The sequence below is a fragment of the Nanorana parkeri genome, unplaced genomic scaffold (genome assembly GCF_000935625.1).
Source record: "Nanorana parkeri isolate BGI_ZX_2015 unplaced genomic scaffold, ASM93562v1 scaffold125, whole genome shotgun sequence".
Lineage (NCBI taxonomy): Eukaryota > Metazoa > Chordata > Amphibia > Anura > Dicroglossidae > Nanorana > Nanorana parkeri.
In genome coordinates, this window is record NW_017306393.1 from 914,582 (window position 1) to 931,146 (window position 16,565).

Genomic DNA, 16,565 nt, shown 5'->3' on the forward strand with positions numbered 1-16,565 from the left:
CGCTGGTCCGCGCTGTCAGGGAGACCCTTAAAATGGAGGACGTTGCCGGCACTTCCACGCTGTCGCACGTGCAGTTTGGGCCGCATGTGTGTCGGCGTTCTGTCACGGTGTTTCCTTACATCCCTTTGATGATTTTCATTTCTGAGGGGTGGGAACGGCCTACTAAGTCCTCTGCGGTTCCGAAACGGTTCTCGGTTCGCTATCCTTTTGAGGAGGATTTTGTGTCTAAGTGGTCTTCGCCACCGGTGGTGGACCCGCCGGTCTCTCATTTAAACGAGGCCACGATTATCCCGGTGGAGGATTCTCCGTTCTTTAAGGATCCTTCCGATAGGAAGGCTGAGGCGCTTTTGCGGTCCCTGTACTCTGTCTCCGGCGCTCTCATGCGTCCGGTCTTGGCTTCGGCTTTGGTCTCTCGACTCTAACTGAGTGGGCTAAAATGTTACATCAGGGTCTTGCGGAGGAGAACGTCTCCCCCGCCTTTGTGGAATGGTGGACCAGTTGGTGCTGGGCCTGCGTTATGTCTGTGATTCGGCTTGGATGCGGCGCCCTTGGTGTCCAGGGTGTCGATGTCAGCGGTGACGCTTCGCCGTTTGCTCTGGCTTCAGTGCTGGTCGGCAGACCAGGCTTCCAAGTAGGCTCTTCAGGAACTGCCCTTTACTGGGGACCGTCTGTTTGGTTCCACCTTGGATGAGATCATTAAGGATCTGACGGGGGTAAGAGTACCTTCCTCCCCCAGGCGCGCAAGAAGGAACAGCGCCGGAAGCCTGGGCCTACTTTTTTTCGCCCCGCCCTCCGACAAGGGCGGTAAGTTTAACAAACCCTCCTCTTCCCAATCCTCCCAGCGTCCGTGGCAGCCAAAGTCTGCCAGACGCGCCGGCAAGCCCCAGTCCGCATGAAGGTCGGGCCCCGACTCCGGGTCCCGGGGTGGGGGGCCGCCTTCGGCTCTTCGCGGATTTTTGGCTGTCCCACGTCTCCGACTCTGGGGTCCGGGGGCTGGTTTCTTCGGGCTACAAGATCGAGTTTCTGTCCCGTCCGGGCAACCGTTTCTTCCCATCCAACACGCGACTATCCCCTTCGCGGTTGGCGGATCCCCATCGCGCGGTGGCGGACCCTTGGTCCCAGGGGGTGATTGTGCCTGTTCTCTCCGCGGAAAGCTTCAAAGGGTTTTATTCAAACCTGTTTACTGTGCCCAAGAAAGAGGGGGTGCGGCCCATCCTGGACCTCAAACGCTTGAACGCCTTCGTGCGGGTCCGTCGGTTCCGGATGGAGTCCATCCGGTCCGTGGTGGCATAGCTCCGTCAGGGGGATCTGCTGGCCTCCATCGATATCCGGGATGCATACCTTCATGTACCCATTTGCGAGTCTCATCAGCGGTATCTTCGTTTCGCGGTGGGGGAGGACCACTTTCAGTTTGTGGCGCTGCCCTTCGGGCTGGCGTCGGCCCCACGTGTGTTCACCAAGGTGCTAGCCCCGATTCTGGCGCTGTTGCGTTGTCGGGGGGTTTCGATCGTGGGGTACCTGGACGATCTGCTCCTGCGGGCAGAGTCGCATTCTTCCATGGTGACAGCTCTGGGGGTCACGGTGCGGTCCTTGGAGGAGTTCGGGTGGCTTCTGAACCTGCGAAAGTCTTGCCTGGTGCCTTCACCACGCCTGGAGTTTCTGGGTTTGGTTCTGGACACTGTCGCGGCCCGGGTCTTTCTTCCCCGGGACAAGCTCCTGAAGCTCCGTTCCAAGGTCCGGCTACTGAGGGCTCACCAGTGGTCGCCCATTCGGTTTTGCATGCAGGTCCTGGGTCTCATGGTGGCCTCCTTCGAGGCGGTGCCTTTTGCGCAACACCATACCAGGACCCTGCAGGGGAACATCCTGGTACAGTGGGACAAGTCCCCCCTGTCCTTGGACAGGGAGATTCGGATCTCTCGGGAGGCAGGGGCCTCCCTGCGGTGGTGGCTTCCATCCCCCGTCTTGGTGCGGGGGAAGTCTTTTCTTCCAGTGCATTGGACGGTGGTCACCACGGACGCCAGCCTTTGGGGCTGGGGCGGGGTCCTGGGCTCCTTGACCGTGCAGGGTCGTTGGTCGCCGGAGGGGTCCCGTCTGTCGATTAATTGTGTTGGAACTTCGGGCGATTCGCCTATCTCTTCTTCATTGGTCGGCCCGGCTCCTGGGTCTGGCGGTCCGGGTCCAGTCGGACGACGCCACCGCGGTGGCGTACATCAACCACCAGGGCGGCACGAGAAGCGTGGCCCGGGTCGAGAGGTGTTCGGGATTCTGTCCTGGGCGGAACATCGAGTTCTGGCTCTCTCGGCGATCTACATCCCGGGAGTGGACAATTGGCAGGCCGATTACCTCAGTCGACAGTCGGTGGATCCGGGGGAGTGGTCTCTGCACCCGGAGGTTTTTCAGCAGCTCTGTCGTCGCTGGGGGACGCCGGAGGTGGATCTTCTGGCGTCTCGGTTCAACCGCAAGGTGGACAGGTTTGTGGCCCGGGCCCTGGATCCCTGGGCGGAGGCCGTGGATGCCCTGGTGGCCCCTTGGGGTCATTACGGTCTGATTTACGCCTTTCCTCCACTGTATCTGTTGCCTCGGCTGCTGCGTCGGATCGCGGTCGAGGGCGTCACCGTCGTCCTCGTGGCCCCGGATTGGCCTCGGAGGGCGTGGTACGCGGACGTGGTTCAGCTAGTGGTGGACGCCCCGTGGCGTCTGCCTCTGCGCCCCGATCTTCTGTCCCAGGGTCCTGTGTTCCATCCTTCTTTACAGTCGCTGGCTTTGACGGCGTGGCTGTTGAGAGCCAGGTCCTGAAGGACCGGGGGTTGTCCGATGCGGTCATTTCCACTATGCTCAGAGCGCGCAAAGCGGTTTCTAGACAAATTTACCATCGCACGTGGAGGGCCTATTTTGCCTGGTGTGGGGCTGGGGCCTTGTCCCCGCGTTTATTCTCCATCTGCAGAATCCTTGCGTTCCTGCAGCGCGGGGTGGCTCAGGGGCTGGCCTTGAGTACTGTGAAGGGCCAAATCTCTGCCTTGGCGGTGCTTTTCCGGCGGCCTTTGCCGTCTAATACTCTGGTTCGCACCTTTGTTCAGGGGGTGACGCGCATTGCTCCCCCTGTCCGCGCGCCTTTGGCTCCGTGGGATTTGAATCTCGTACTTTCAGTGTTGCAGGAATCCCCGTTTGAGCCTCTTCAGGAGATTCCGCTTATATCTTTGTCACAGAAAGTGGCCTTTTTGGTGGCCATCACTTCCGTTCGGCGGGTGTCGGAGTTGGCTGCCTTGTCCTGCAAGTCCCCATTGCTGGTTTTGCATCGGGACAAGGCGGTTCTCCGTCCTCGGCCGGCGTTCCTGCCGTAGGTTGTGTCGGCATTCCATCTGAATGAGGACATTGGCTTACCTTCCCTGTGTCCGAAGCCGGTTCATAGGAAGGAGCGTGCGCTCCACTGTTTGGATGTGGTTCGCGCTCTTCGTGTTTATTTGGAAGCTACGGCTTCTTTCCGCGGGACCGACTCCCTGTTCGTGCTCACGGAGGGTCCTCATAAGGGTTGGGCCGCGTCGGCGGCTACCATCTCTAGGTGGATACGTACTGTTGTGACTCAGGCATACGCCGTTAAGGGCGTGGGCCTCCATTTCCTGTCACTGCCCATTCTACTAGGGCTGTTGGGGCTTCCTGGGCTTTCCGCCACGGGGCCTCTGTTTCTCAGGTTTGTAAGGCCGCTACTTGGTCTTCTGTTCACACCTTTGTTAAGTTCTACAAGGTGGACGTGTTAGCATTGCCAGATGCTGGTTTGGGGCGCAAAGTGTTGCAGGCGGCGCTTTGAGGGGTCTTTTGGGTGTTTTATTGTTGCCCATCCCTCAGTGTGTTACTGCTTGGTGACGTCCCTACCATTCAGGATCTACGATCTGTTGCCTGTGTCCTTCAATGAACGGGAGAGAAAATAGGATTTTGTACTCACCGTAAAATCCTTTTCTCTCCGTTCATTGAAGGACACAGGCCCCGCCCTCTTTATGGGGTATACACTCCTAACTGCTTGTTACTAAACTGGAGACTTGTCAGCAGGTGGGGGGTTTGGCCACCGGCAGTGGCCGCCCCTAGGCTGTGATTGGTCTTTAGTTTTGTGCCTAGCGTCCTTCTCCTGCAGGTGGCGATATTACCCTACCATTCAGGATCTACGATCTGTTGCCTGTGTCCTTCAATGAACGGAGAGAGAAGGATTTTACGGTGAGTAAAAAATCCTATTTTTCAGCTGTGGCTTATCCTGATATATTGTTTCCTAAAATAAAAATGTCTGCATGTTGTCTTGATCAACAGGATCCACAGCATTAGACCTATTCAAATTCTATGTGGAGGGTCTGAAGGCTCGGTACCATGATGAGAAAAAGATCATCAAAGATATTTTAAGGGTAGGTTTGAGCTTCAGCCAGTGTTCTCCCACTGAACCACCACTACGGCCAACATTGTTAAAACAGCCCTGTCCCATGCACTCACTGTCAGTAGATCACCAGTACCAAATATATAATCCACACAACTGCTGCAACACATTGGTAGGACAATTAAAATTATGAACCCCTCAAAAACTTCCATGTGAAAGAACTCTGCTCTCCCCCACCCCTGCCTACTACCAGTAGAGCTTTTTCCTCCCCCATTATTAGTAGAATACAGGTGACTGACAAGTCTTCTTCCACTGATTTTAATTCACTGTAATTTAGCTTCCTTTACATACTCGGGCAAGTGTTGTATAGTGGTGTTCCAGACACTGTCATTACAAATACTATGTTACTTTGTTTTACTTTCAGGACAAAAGTTTTGTAGTTGAGCTTCGGACAAGTTTTGAAGATTTTGTTACGGTTATCAGCTCAACAAAAAGAGCCACTACATTAGATGCTGGGAATATCAAACTTGCTTTTAACAGTGTAAGTCCTTTTATCTTTTTGCAATCATTGATACCTTTTACATGCATTTAAAATACCCTCAGACCGAAATATTTTTTAGCTCCATCTCTGTTAGTGGTGCAAGTTCTGAGAACTTCCTTTGCTTGTGCCTGTGATGAATTTGGGACTACTAGTCCCATGCTTCTTAGCACTCTTAAATCTAGAGTGCAGGCATGACACAGGTGGTAAGTGATGCTATGTCCATAGCATGGCAACAGGTTCACTTCTATACCTCTTATGTTTAGTCTTATCCATACTACCTTAAAGCGGCACTGTTAGCTTGCTCATGCAGGACAAAGTGACAATGTCTCTACAAAGCCCCAACCCCCCTTATACTCACCTTGCCTGTTTCTCCTTTCTCAGTCTCGCTTACCCAATGCTTACAGGTATGGAGAAACTTGGGGCCTGCTCCCCTATAGTGTTCTGGCCTCACTAGACCCATATGCCAGCACATGACCAATAGTGATATCGGTGCTCCCCTAGGCAGTCTGCACAGCTGATTTCATCACTGGAGGTGACCAAGCGCAGCCTAGGTGAGTATTGGGACTCGGGGCACCTTTGTAGAGACACTGTCACTTTGCCCTGCATGAGCAAGGTGACAGTGTCTCTTTTAAGCTTCAGCAAGATTTAGGCAGTATTTGGGGGTGTTGGGAGTTGATTATCCTCAACAATTACTGCAGGGAAACGACCAGTCGGGTTGTATGAGGACACTGGTATACCCAGGAACTTGCTTTACGGAGGAAAATAATTACAAAATTGGCCATTATTTCTTTACAAAAAGGATATTCTTTTGAGTGGAGTGCCTCCTTCTCTCACCCCCCCAACCCAACCCCCACCCCCCCTCAAACACACACACACACACAAACACAAACATGGAATATAGTTTTGGCTAGACTTTGTATTATTGCTTTGTTTAATATCAACAAATGGCTACAAAGCAAATGCCTGCACTAAATGTTCACTTCTCGTTTGCCAGTTGAACAGTAGGACAAATTTGTTTAATTATTGTGCAAAGTGTAGCAGGTGGCAAATATTCTACAAGTGTGGCTTCTTTCCCTGACTCTAATCTTGCCTGTAGCGCAATGTCTCATTTACATATGCACATTAATCAAACCACTTACAACTGTCAGTCTGAAATTGATGACTGAACAAACTCCAGGCACTCTGTGTGCAAAACAATTTTGAAGAGCACAGCTGTGAAGAATGTAGAAAATTGGATTTCTTGGGACATTAGGAGGTGAAAAAAAATTATGTACTTCCCTGTCCATGAAAATGCTACTCAAGTGAAATGTTTTTTTCCACTTGGACTTTCTGCTAATTCATTGAACATGTCTGTCAACTCCACCTACTCCCCAAAAATTTGTAGGAACTGTTTTTGCTTGTGTTTAACTTTAATAATAGATTCTGGTCACTAAAAGACCCCTATGATGTGTCCCAGGCTTTAGCACCACTAGTGATGTTCCATAGACCTCTTGGTGCCTGTGAAGTTTTAATAAGGGTCACATTAACATTGTGTGAAATTTTACGGAATGTCCTAAAGCACATATGTCAAACTCAAGGCCCAGGGGCCGAATCCAGCCCACCATGACATTTCCTAGACTTCTACTTTCAGATCTAGGTATTAAGTTATTACTAAAACCAGTGATAATCGAATGCAGATTATGATAAAGATTAGATAATTTTATATAGTCTTACAGATACCTTTGAGGGCAACCATAATGTTGATGCGGCCCACGATTTAATTGAGTTTGACACCCCTGTCCTAAAGGGTCACAGAGCCCAGACTTTTTTGTTTTAATTTAAATTTCCAGGATTACGTTTTCATTTCTCGGCTTCTATTTTACAGGAATAAAATTAACCTCATACATCAGATCACAGCATTGTCAGCCACACTGCTATTAATTTCAGTGATATGAGGGATAGGCAGCAGTTAGGACTTCCTGCCCCCCCCTCACTCCGTAATTGGTCCCTTGTGTAATTATCATACATACAGTGTATATTGGTTAATGAGCAGCATTTCTTTTTTTTAGATATGCTGGTAAAGGTTTCTTTACAGTTTTTTCTTTTTTCTGTGAAGGCTTTAATTTATCTAGGTCATGGTCATATCCGCTTTATTACCGCATGTTTGTGTTAATTTAGTTTTTTCCTTTTGTTTTCTCTTTCTAGCTTTTAGAGAAAGCAGAGGCCCGGGAGCGAGAACGTGAGAAGGAAGAAGCTAGGAAAATGAAAAGGAAGGAATCTGCTTTCAAGAGTATGTTAAAACAAGCAGCCCCACCTATTGAAGCGGACTCTTTATGGGAAGAGGTAACAATATGTGTGTGTATGTAGAATAGTCTATGCTGTTGTCTAGTAAGTGCTGTTCTAAACATTTCTTTCTTTCTTGTCCTTTTGAAGGACACAGGAGCTCTGTAACCTTCTGGGTTATACGGCTGCCTACAGGAGGTTTTGGACATTGGCAAACAAACTGCAGGCCATCCCAGGATAAGCTCTCCTACTAACAGCATGCCTCAGTTTTTTTGCTCATGTTCTAGATAGATTTTTTTTTTTTTCTTTACCGCTTCTGTGCTAAAGACTAACTTTTTTTTTCTTCTTCAGTCCTCCCTACACTCTCAGACATCTTGAAGGTTTAAAACATCCTGTGTCTCTCAGTGGAGTAGAAAGAAAGCAAGAAGTTTGTACTCATTATACAATCCTTTTTGTGGCATCCATTGAGGGACACAGGTCCCCTCCCTTTGTGTTCTATGTTCTTGCTCTGTTTTGCTACAAAACTGTGGCATGCTGGTGGTAGGAGCGATTTGTATGTCCAATTCAAATGCAGGCAGCAGTATAACCTCAAAGGTAAAAGACTTCCCACGTCTCTTAATGGACTCCCAAGGAAAGGATTGTACTGTAAGTCGTCGTTAACCCCCCCCCCCCATGTTAACTGCTATTGCCTTTCTATTAAAGGAAAACTAATCATGACCCACCAGATTAAATGTATGGGGAATACCACGTGTACATTTGTTGTGTACACTGGTAGCTATGTCCTACCTAAAACACACTACCCTAGATCACTTGACACAAACCTAGATCTCCTCACATGTGTAGGTTCTAAACTAGCGATCAATGATTGGCTATCAGAGTGATCACATGATCGAGAGCCAGCCTGAGACCAGGAGCTGACGCGATTGAGCGCACTCCCAGAACTAAAAACATTTTGCATATATGTTAAACTGTTGTAAAGTGGTTAATCTAACCTTACTTATATTTTAAACTCAATGCTTTAAACTCTGAATGGAGGAGAAAGCAGTTGAATGACACTCTCTTCCTCCATTCACAGAACTCAATGCATTGTTGGTTCTTAGTAATAGGATATCTGTGAATGGAGGAGGGAGTTGAGGTGGGTGGGCCAGCAGCACAACTTTTCACTGTAGCTGCTGACAGACTCATCTTACTGGATGGCAGTGAGATGATGATTTTTCCAAGAACCAGCAGCTGACACTACGGGGATACAGACAATTACACATATCTAATAAAAATATTTTACTAAACTTCAGCACTGAGGCTTGTGTACACACGATGGTGGTTTCCTGCATTTGCAACAGAGTCAGATAAAGCTTACAACAAAGTCAGAGGCAATGTAGGATTCTCAGTCTACATATTTGCTGTGCATCAATATTGAAGCCAAACCATTAGAGTGACAGCCAGACCATGAACGTTTTCCACAGAAGGTCTGCAATAGTGGCTTTCACCCGACTCACGAAAACACGATTTGGCCGTCCACACGGTCACTGATTCTGGCAAGGGCTTTTCTTTTGGGGGATTTGTTTGAGCACAAAGGAAGAGATCATTATTCACAGCACGGGAGTGCTTGTTTTGAACACATTGCTTCAATTATATTGGACTTTCTTTTTACACTGCAATACTTGTAACATTGGTTGCAACATTTCATTGAAACATTTTATTACAACATTTATTGTAACACTTCTACACCAAAGTTTGAATTATTTATTATTTCACTGATGCACTATACATACAGGCAAAATTAATTATTGGATTTGATGTATTTATTTTATATATATTTTATTGTTTAAACAAGTTTTGCAGCACATTGTTTTTTTTTTCACTTAGATCTTTTTTTAGCGCTGCACCATTGATTGTAGATTCCTTAATGCTTAGAATACTTTGCTCTACTGTTGTGGCACCACTGTGGTGACCTATCATCCCAGTGGGGACATTACATTACAGTAGTGACATGATGCTGTTGCTTCCTCTCATGGCACAGCTGTGAGAGGTTGCTGCTTGTTTGAATAGAAAGCCCCACAGATCCTGCCTCTCATAACCTGAGCACCTTGTGTCTTCCTCTTTACTGATTATGTTAGTAAGCTGAACCTAATATACCTTGCTTGTCTTCTCTTAAGGTTCGGGAGAGGTTTAATAAGGAGCCGGCATTTGAAGATATCACACTGGAAGCAGAACGGAAAAGGATATTCAGAGATTTTGTTCATACCATAGAGGTAACTTATTTATAACTGCTGCAGGGTCTGCCAATACCTAATGAGTATACCTTCCACTTACAAATGATTGTATATAGCAGGCAGTATTTTTCCATATAGCTTCAGCCTCTAGAGAATAAAATGTTCTTTCTGCAGTCAAGCTGTTTCTGCAGCAGTGAGCTCGCCTGCTCTGTGCTGCAAAATCTTGTGACGCTCAGAGGGTTTATATCAATTAAAGAGTTACGGTATTGAATTGGAACGCCAAGTGTGAGCCAAGTCCTCTCGTCCCACATCGGTACCTGACCTCACAAATGCTTTTTTGGCTGAATGGGTACAAACTCCCACAGACTTCCCACTCCAAAATCTTGTGGAAAGGCTTCCTAGAAGAGTGGAGGCTGTTATAGCCATTTCAGTGTTATAGCCCACTGTTTTAAAACGGGTTGTCCCAATAAGTTCCTAGGTGTGATCAGGTATCTACAAACTTTTGGCCTTATAATATATACTGTATGAAATTTGTATAATGACACTTTACAGTTTAAATTTTTTTTTTTAAAGTGGAGACGGTTTGTGTAAATTTTATTTTGTCTTGCGCAGCTGTACAGGTTCCTCTCTCCTGTGCTGAAATTTCTTATCCTGATTTCACTGGACACTGTGAGCTTCTCAAAGTTTGCATGTGAAGCTGTAGCAAGTCAGAGCCCACCTCCTGTCCTGGCTGGGGGATGTTCAGTATCCTCTAGCCCTGTCCTTACTAGCCTAACACAATCCACTGAATGATTTGGTGGAGGGTCACTGATCCTCTCCACCTTTTTGTTTTCTTTCTCTTGCTTGTTAGATAAAATATATCAAACACAAGTTTTACACATTTAAAAACAAAATGACTAACAAACCTTGTGTTCCCTTTTTTAAACGCACATTCTGCGGGTTTACTGCTCCTTTTAAACATGATTTGTTTTCCTGTATCACTTGTTTTATATTGATTACTTTTAATACTGTATTACTTTTATTAATTGAAGTATCTTTTGTTTTTTTCTGAAAGCATGAATGTCTGCATCATCATTCGAAAAACAAGAAACACTCAAAGAAATCAAAGAAGCATCATCGAAAGAGGTCTCGCTCGCGTACAGTGAGTATTGGCCTGCAACTGTTGTCCTTTTATATCGACACTTGTTACACTGCCACGTAGTGGAACGGCTCAGTCAGTGCAGTTGGCATTCTGGAGAGGTCGGCTAGAAACAATAAACATAAGCGGAGGATGTTTCATGGCATGAAATAATGAAAGCACAAGCAGAAGGTTCAGCTGCTCACTCAGGATGTAGTTGCTGCCAGTGCTGCACATCCTTCTTTTTTTTTTTCTTAGCAAAGGGCACAATATTTTTTTTTTCGTGCTGTAAAGTCCTTATTTGCTTTTGCTAATGATTTGGTTCTCTTCAGGGCTCTGAATCCGAGGATGAAGAGGAGAACCACACAAAAAAGAAAAGGCAAAGATCGGACTCCCGGTCAGGCTCCGAACATTCCTCCAGTGGAGAATCAGGTAATATTTGATATCTGCCATATTAATATGTGAAGGTATGAGGCTGTTTTTGTCTGTTTTTTTTTTTTTCAATCCAACCACTATGGATTCAGAAACAAGCTCTTTAAAATTCTGGTAGAAGGGATGATGATTTTACTGCCCCTTCCATGTCTTTAGAGATCTCTAGGGCTGGGGTGACGGACTATGAGAAGCCAATAGCTTGGAGATTCTGTTACTGAGGCTTGGGTACCTATACTGGACACTCTGTCCTCAGTTCAGCTCAGTAAAGTGAAGCTTGATAAAATCACAGGCTCCACATTACTGAGTTTCTTGCCCGGGCATACAGCAGACAAGCGCAGAGGCCGATGAGTTGTGCCCCATCAAGCCCACCTTCCCTTAGATTGACAGCAAAAGGCACAGATTCTAAAGCCACTAGCGTCACATTCATGACCGCTTTCCAGCACAAACATGCTCTGCTCTTTACTACAGAGTGGGCCCCACTATGTAGTAAGGTGCAGGGCATGTTTGGTTCCCCTCTGTACCCCAGCTTCAGGTTTGTTTTATTTACCTCCAGTTTCAATATCTACAAACGGGCAGAAATGATTTTTGTATCTGTTGCAGCCATAGCAATTCATTGTGAAAGTGGCACAAATAAAAAGCTCCTGAATATGTCTCGCGTCAGATATCTTAAAGCTGTCTCAAATATTTTAAGACTTAGGCGCATTGCTTTTTAAAGGGACCATACAACCAGAAAAGTATCGCTCATGCTTTATTGAATTGTATTTCCTCCATTATATTTTCATGTTCATAAGCCGTAACATGTAAATTTAATTCATCCACTCTTCTGTTTGACAGAAAAAAGTTATAAAAAGTCAAAAAAGCACAAAAAGAAGAATAAGAAGAGGAGACATAAATCTGTAAGTAGGATTCTTATTTTCAAGAAATGTTTATTGTGCGAGATGTAACATACTTACATTGTTTTATAATTGTATAAACTTTTATTATCAATGGTCCTAAATTGAGTTCTTTTGCTTCATAGAAATTACACTTTTCCATGTGTTATGTGTATCTTCAGGATTTTCACAGCAGGTAGCTGGTAGCAGCCTTCACTGCCAACTTGCTACAGCCTGCTGCTGAGATGCATGTTAACCTTTTTTTTTTTGTTTTATTCTATATTCTCCTGTTTTACTTTTCTCCTCGCCCCAAGTCAATCCTCCAAATCTAATTCCATACTTTGATAAGGCCGATGCTGTTCTGCCCTGCAAACACCCCCCCCAACCCCCCACCTCCCCTAAAACATTGGCAACATAAATTAACTGCATCAGGCTGTTTCTACAGAATAAACTTTTCAAATCTCCCCTGCCCATCGCCAGAAGTGCTTTTATTGAACCTTCTAGCATGAGCAGCCTGCCCTGTGTGCAAACACATCGAATGCCATGTAAATCTGTGGGACTGAATTACAGTCAGGGCCACCACTCTGCCTTTCCTGCTCAGGTTTTTCTCGCTGTCCATGGTAACAAGTCCAACATGATTCCAGATAAACAGAGCGCTTTCAGTGGAAAACCACTGCCTGTCCCCGCACCTCACTTTGCCTATCCCCACAACTCACGCACAGTTCAGCATTTGACAGGGATGTGCCAATTTAAACCCTGCAACAATCCTGTGAAGATGGGCACATTTAGGGCTTATCTAGGGATCTTTAATGAGCACTTTTGATTTGCAAAAATACTGTTTATCTGACAGACATTTCCAAACGTATTGATCTGTAGATGGAAATCATTACCTTTTTATATAGAGCAAAGGGAGTGAACACTTGTACTTTGATTAGGGACTGTCGCACAGATAATCCCAGCGGCTCCGGACTGTCGCACAGATAATCCCAGCGGCTCCGGACTGTCGCACAGATAATCCTCGTAGATGTGACAATGTGATGATTTACATCTAATGATGTTTCACAGCTTGTCACTCTCGCAGCACAACTGGTTAGTTGATTTCAGGCCTAACGGTCATATACATGTAGAAGACTTCTTGGCGTAGGAGCTGTGTGTAGCACTCCTCCACCCCAGAATGTTACAGCAATTTTTGCATGAGCACTGAAAGACCAGAACTCCCTCAGCTAGTTCTCTTAAAGCGGGACGGGAACAGACTTTCCCCAGGTATCTGGCATATAAGATTTGTCTGTTTTTCAGGTATGAAAACCTTCCAAGTTTTACTTTTACTATATTATATCCAGAGATCTTAAGAGTTATGTTCTCAGAAGCCTATACAAGGGTTTTTGTGTAGACCAGAGTTCCTCTTTAACCACTTTGTGCTTTCCTTGTTGACTTGAACAGAATTCTCCGGATTCTGAAGTAGAGAAGGAGAGAGATAGAAAAGACAGAGACAAGGACGACAAGGAACGATCGAGGCAGAAGGAATCAAAACAGAAATCTCCAAAAAGGAAAGCGACAAAGGAAAAGGATTCTGTAAGTGGAGTGTTTTACTTTACATTTGGTAATAAAAAAAATTCCTGAATCCTGCGTAAATGGAAATGACTTGTGGAAATTCGTTTTTCAGTTTCCACTCGTGTGGAATTCATGGCATTCAGCTCTGTAGAATGACAGACGCACAACCCCACCATCAGAGTCTCCCACTATCTTATTCAAAGTAAAACTTTTGCAAAAAAGCAGATTTTATATGATCTCTGTTTTCTGATGTCACAGTTTTGCAGTGGTGTCCCACATACTGTACTTTTCATGGTTCTCCTTAGACCACACACACAGCCCCTATGTGGGTGGGTGGTAGTGATGTAATACAGCTGTGACTTTGGGTATCCTCCAGAGTATCGGGAGTCATAGAAGGTCTAGACAGACATCTGCTTACCATTTATCAAACAAGCTTTTTAAAAAAAACGGACTTAAGGGTAGATGCCAATTTTTCCATTACAGTCCTGTAAGTCTTCATTTTATATAAGGCTTATTTTCATTCCATTCTCAAAGTCTAGCCAATGGTCTTCCTCCTTCTATTTAGTGTTCTAAAAGGTCCCCATTTATCAAAAAAGATTCCTCGTACAGCTGGCAGTCTGTCATGTACCGTTCTTCAGGGAGGTGCGGTGGATTACAGCTGCAGTTCTAACCAGTAGGGTTTGAAAATGCGGTGTCAGGCTAAAATCCCAGGCGGCACTCTCAATCACAAACGGAGAGTTTGGGATTTAGAAATCATTTACCGCAGAAAAAATAACAAGAGGCTAAGGTACACTGTGTATGAGGAATATTACTCCATATTCCTAATACCACAGGAGTGGTATGCAATTGAGGGAGCGGTTGTTAACTAAACAGTCTTTATATATAGAGAGAACAAACTCGGCAATAGCAATCCAGTTATGCATTGATAGTAATAAAGCATAGGTAAAATATGGAGAAGATATGCAAAGGATCCACCAGGTGGCAGTGTAATGACTCCAAACAGAGTAAATCAGTAAAGCTAATGCAAGTACTTGCGGTTGAGGAGATTGAAACCCCTTGGTTCTGCTGATCCTTAGGACTCCTGGGAATGCTTCCAAAGGTTGGTGGTGAGAGGTCCGGGTAATAGGCTGGTTGCTGGTGATGCTGAGTAGCTCCTGGGGTGTTGGGCCATGAACCCAATAGTGGAACGCCGTCCATGGGTTCAGAGGCCTCTTTTATACTGGTGGAACGCGGAAGAGGAGCCTCGCAGCGTGACGTCACTTCCGCGTTCCACCCTGGAACGCATAGCAGTACGCGCCCAAGGGGAGGAGGCGCCCTGTTATGTCCGCGGCCGATGCGTTCCACTCTGGAACACAGCCGGCTCGTAGAAACGATCCTGGGACCATTACACAGTCTAGATGTTTCATTCACATTGGAGCTCAGCTTTAATTTACACTAGGGATGCACCGATATATCGGCCGCCAAAACATATCGGCCGAAAATAATGCCGAAAATGCAATTTTCTGTCCGATACAGCGGTGCATCCTATTCTCTCGTCCCCGCTGGGACATAGAGCAGAGCCCAGCAGGCTGTCTCCGGCCACACACCGCTCTCCGGAACTGTCACAGGCTGCGGGAGTAGAGCGCCGTGGGCGGCCCTCCTGTCGCAGATCCGGAGAGCGATGTGTGGGTGGAGACAGCCCGCTGAGCTCTGCTCGCTCAGCCTCCTGTGACAGTGAGTCAGGAAGGAGAGCGCTACAAGCATTCAGTGATCACTGAGTTTGTACATAATTGAGGACAGAGTATGTTAACTATATCCTCAATTATGAATTAATGGGAAGTGATCTACATCACTTCCTGTTCATTCATGATTGTGGTTATAGTAAACATACTCTGTTCTCATGTTATGAATGAGCAGGATCACTCAGTATAGAGGCTTCCTGTTCATTTACAGGGGATGCAGAAAAAGATCTCTTCAATCACTTTTTTTTCCTATTTTAAAAGGGAAATATCAGGAGTCTGTTTAGACCCCTTATTTTCCCCGAAGCCCCTAAAAGTTACGTAAAAAATATTTAATAAAAAAATATAGAAAATTTGAAAGTTTATAAAAAATAAAATATTTGAAAAAGTTAAAACATTTTCGGTTTTGAAATGTTTAATTTTGGTGCACCTTTATTTGAAACTACAAATGACTAATTACACAGGTAAAATATACTTTGGGGAGCTGCTTCACGCCTGTCCACATTCACACAGCCAGGCGGATGTCACCACTTTCAATGTTAGTCATAGACTGTAGAAGAAATACAGCGGCGTCCTCTCTCCACCCCATTCCTCCAGCTGGCTGATTTGACAGTATAGTAGCAGCAGGAGAATGGTGAGGCCGTCTCTTTGCTTACTCTGTCCTCTCTTCCTATGAGCATGTTCCATACAGATCGTCTCTTTCCTTGTTTGAATGCTGCAGTATAGGGAATTGTAAATCACATTCATTTGCTTCCACTAGTTACATTTAAAGAAATGCATTTTAGTCATTTACAAATGAATACATGACCACATTCTTTGTCTTTTATATCTGCCTAGAGTTCAGCTTTATGATATCGCTTTAACTTGCGTCCTTTACTCATAATCCAAACTTGAAATGCATTCCATGACCATTGCAGGCTAACTGGGACACATCCGGAAGTGAATTAAGTGAAGGGGAGTTGGAGAAGAGAAGACGGACCCTCCTGGAGCAGCTGGATGATGATCAATAATATCTGCTAACCAAATACGTTTACAATAAAATGTGACATCTTTTTAGTTGCTAGCAGGAAATTCTACTTTTTCCATTCACTGAAATGTTCACACTCTGTAAAATAATAGTACTCCCACTCAAAGGATTCTCTCCATTGGAGGAGATGCGGGCCTCTTTGCAGAGTGTTGTAAATTTTAACATTATTTTCAAAGAGTTGCCTTAAAACCTTTGAACAGAATGTGCCACACGAATTCCTGCGTACCTTGTGTAGACCATACACCATGATCTCTGCTGGGCTGTGAGAGGGCAGCAAAGGGGGACTGAAATGTATGTCTGATTTAAACAAAATCCTATTTTTTTATATTGTTTTATTTACAGCCTCTGTCCACTTCAGTCCAGTAAAAAAAAAAAAAAAATCTTTTTTTTTCTCCCCATCCATCATTCGTGGCACATGCGCTCCTGACTGGGATATTTTTGTACATTTTTATGAAGTATTAAAACCTTGTCTTCT

At 45.6% G+C, this 16,565-nt stretch overlaps 1 protein-coding gene across 1 annotated transcript; it reads left to right on the top strand.

Annotated features, from left to right (window-relative positions):
* The first annotated feature begins 436 nt into the window (after positions 1-436).
* LOC108784712 (pre-mRNA-processing factor 40 homolog A-like) lies at positions 437-16,565 on the top strand. The gene is made up of 12 exons (XM_018553593.1): positions 437-666; positions 843-1,079; positions 2,065-2,330; positions 4,291-4,388; positions 4,782-4,898; positions 7,083-7,220; positions 9,317-9,412; positions 10,428-10,514; positions 10,823-10,922; positions 11,757-11,818; positions 13,235-13,366; positions 15,981-16,565. Exons 1-12 carry the CDS (start codon positions 437-439, stop codon positions 16,071-16,073), a joined length of 1,656 nt encoding a protein of 551 aa, XP_018409095.1. The 3' UTR covers positions 16,074-16,565.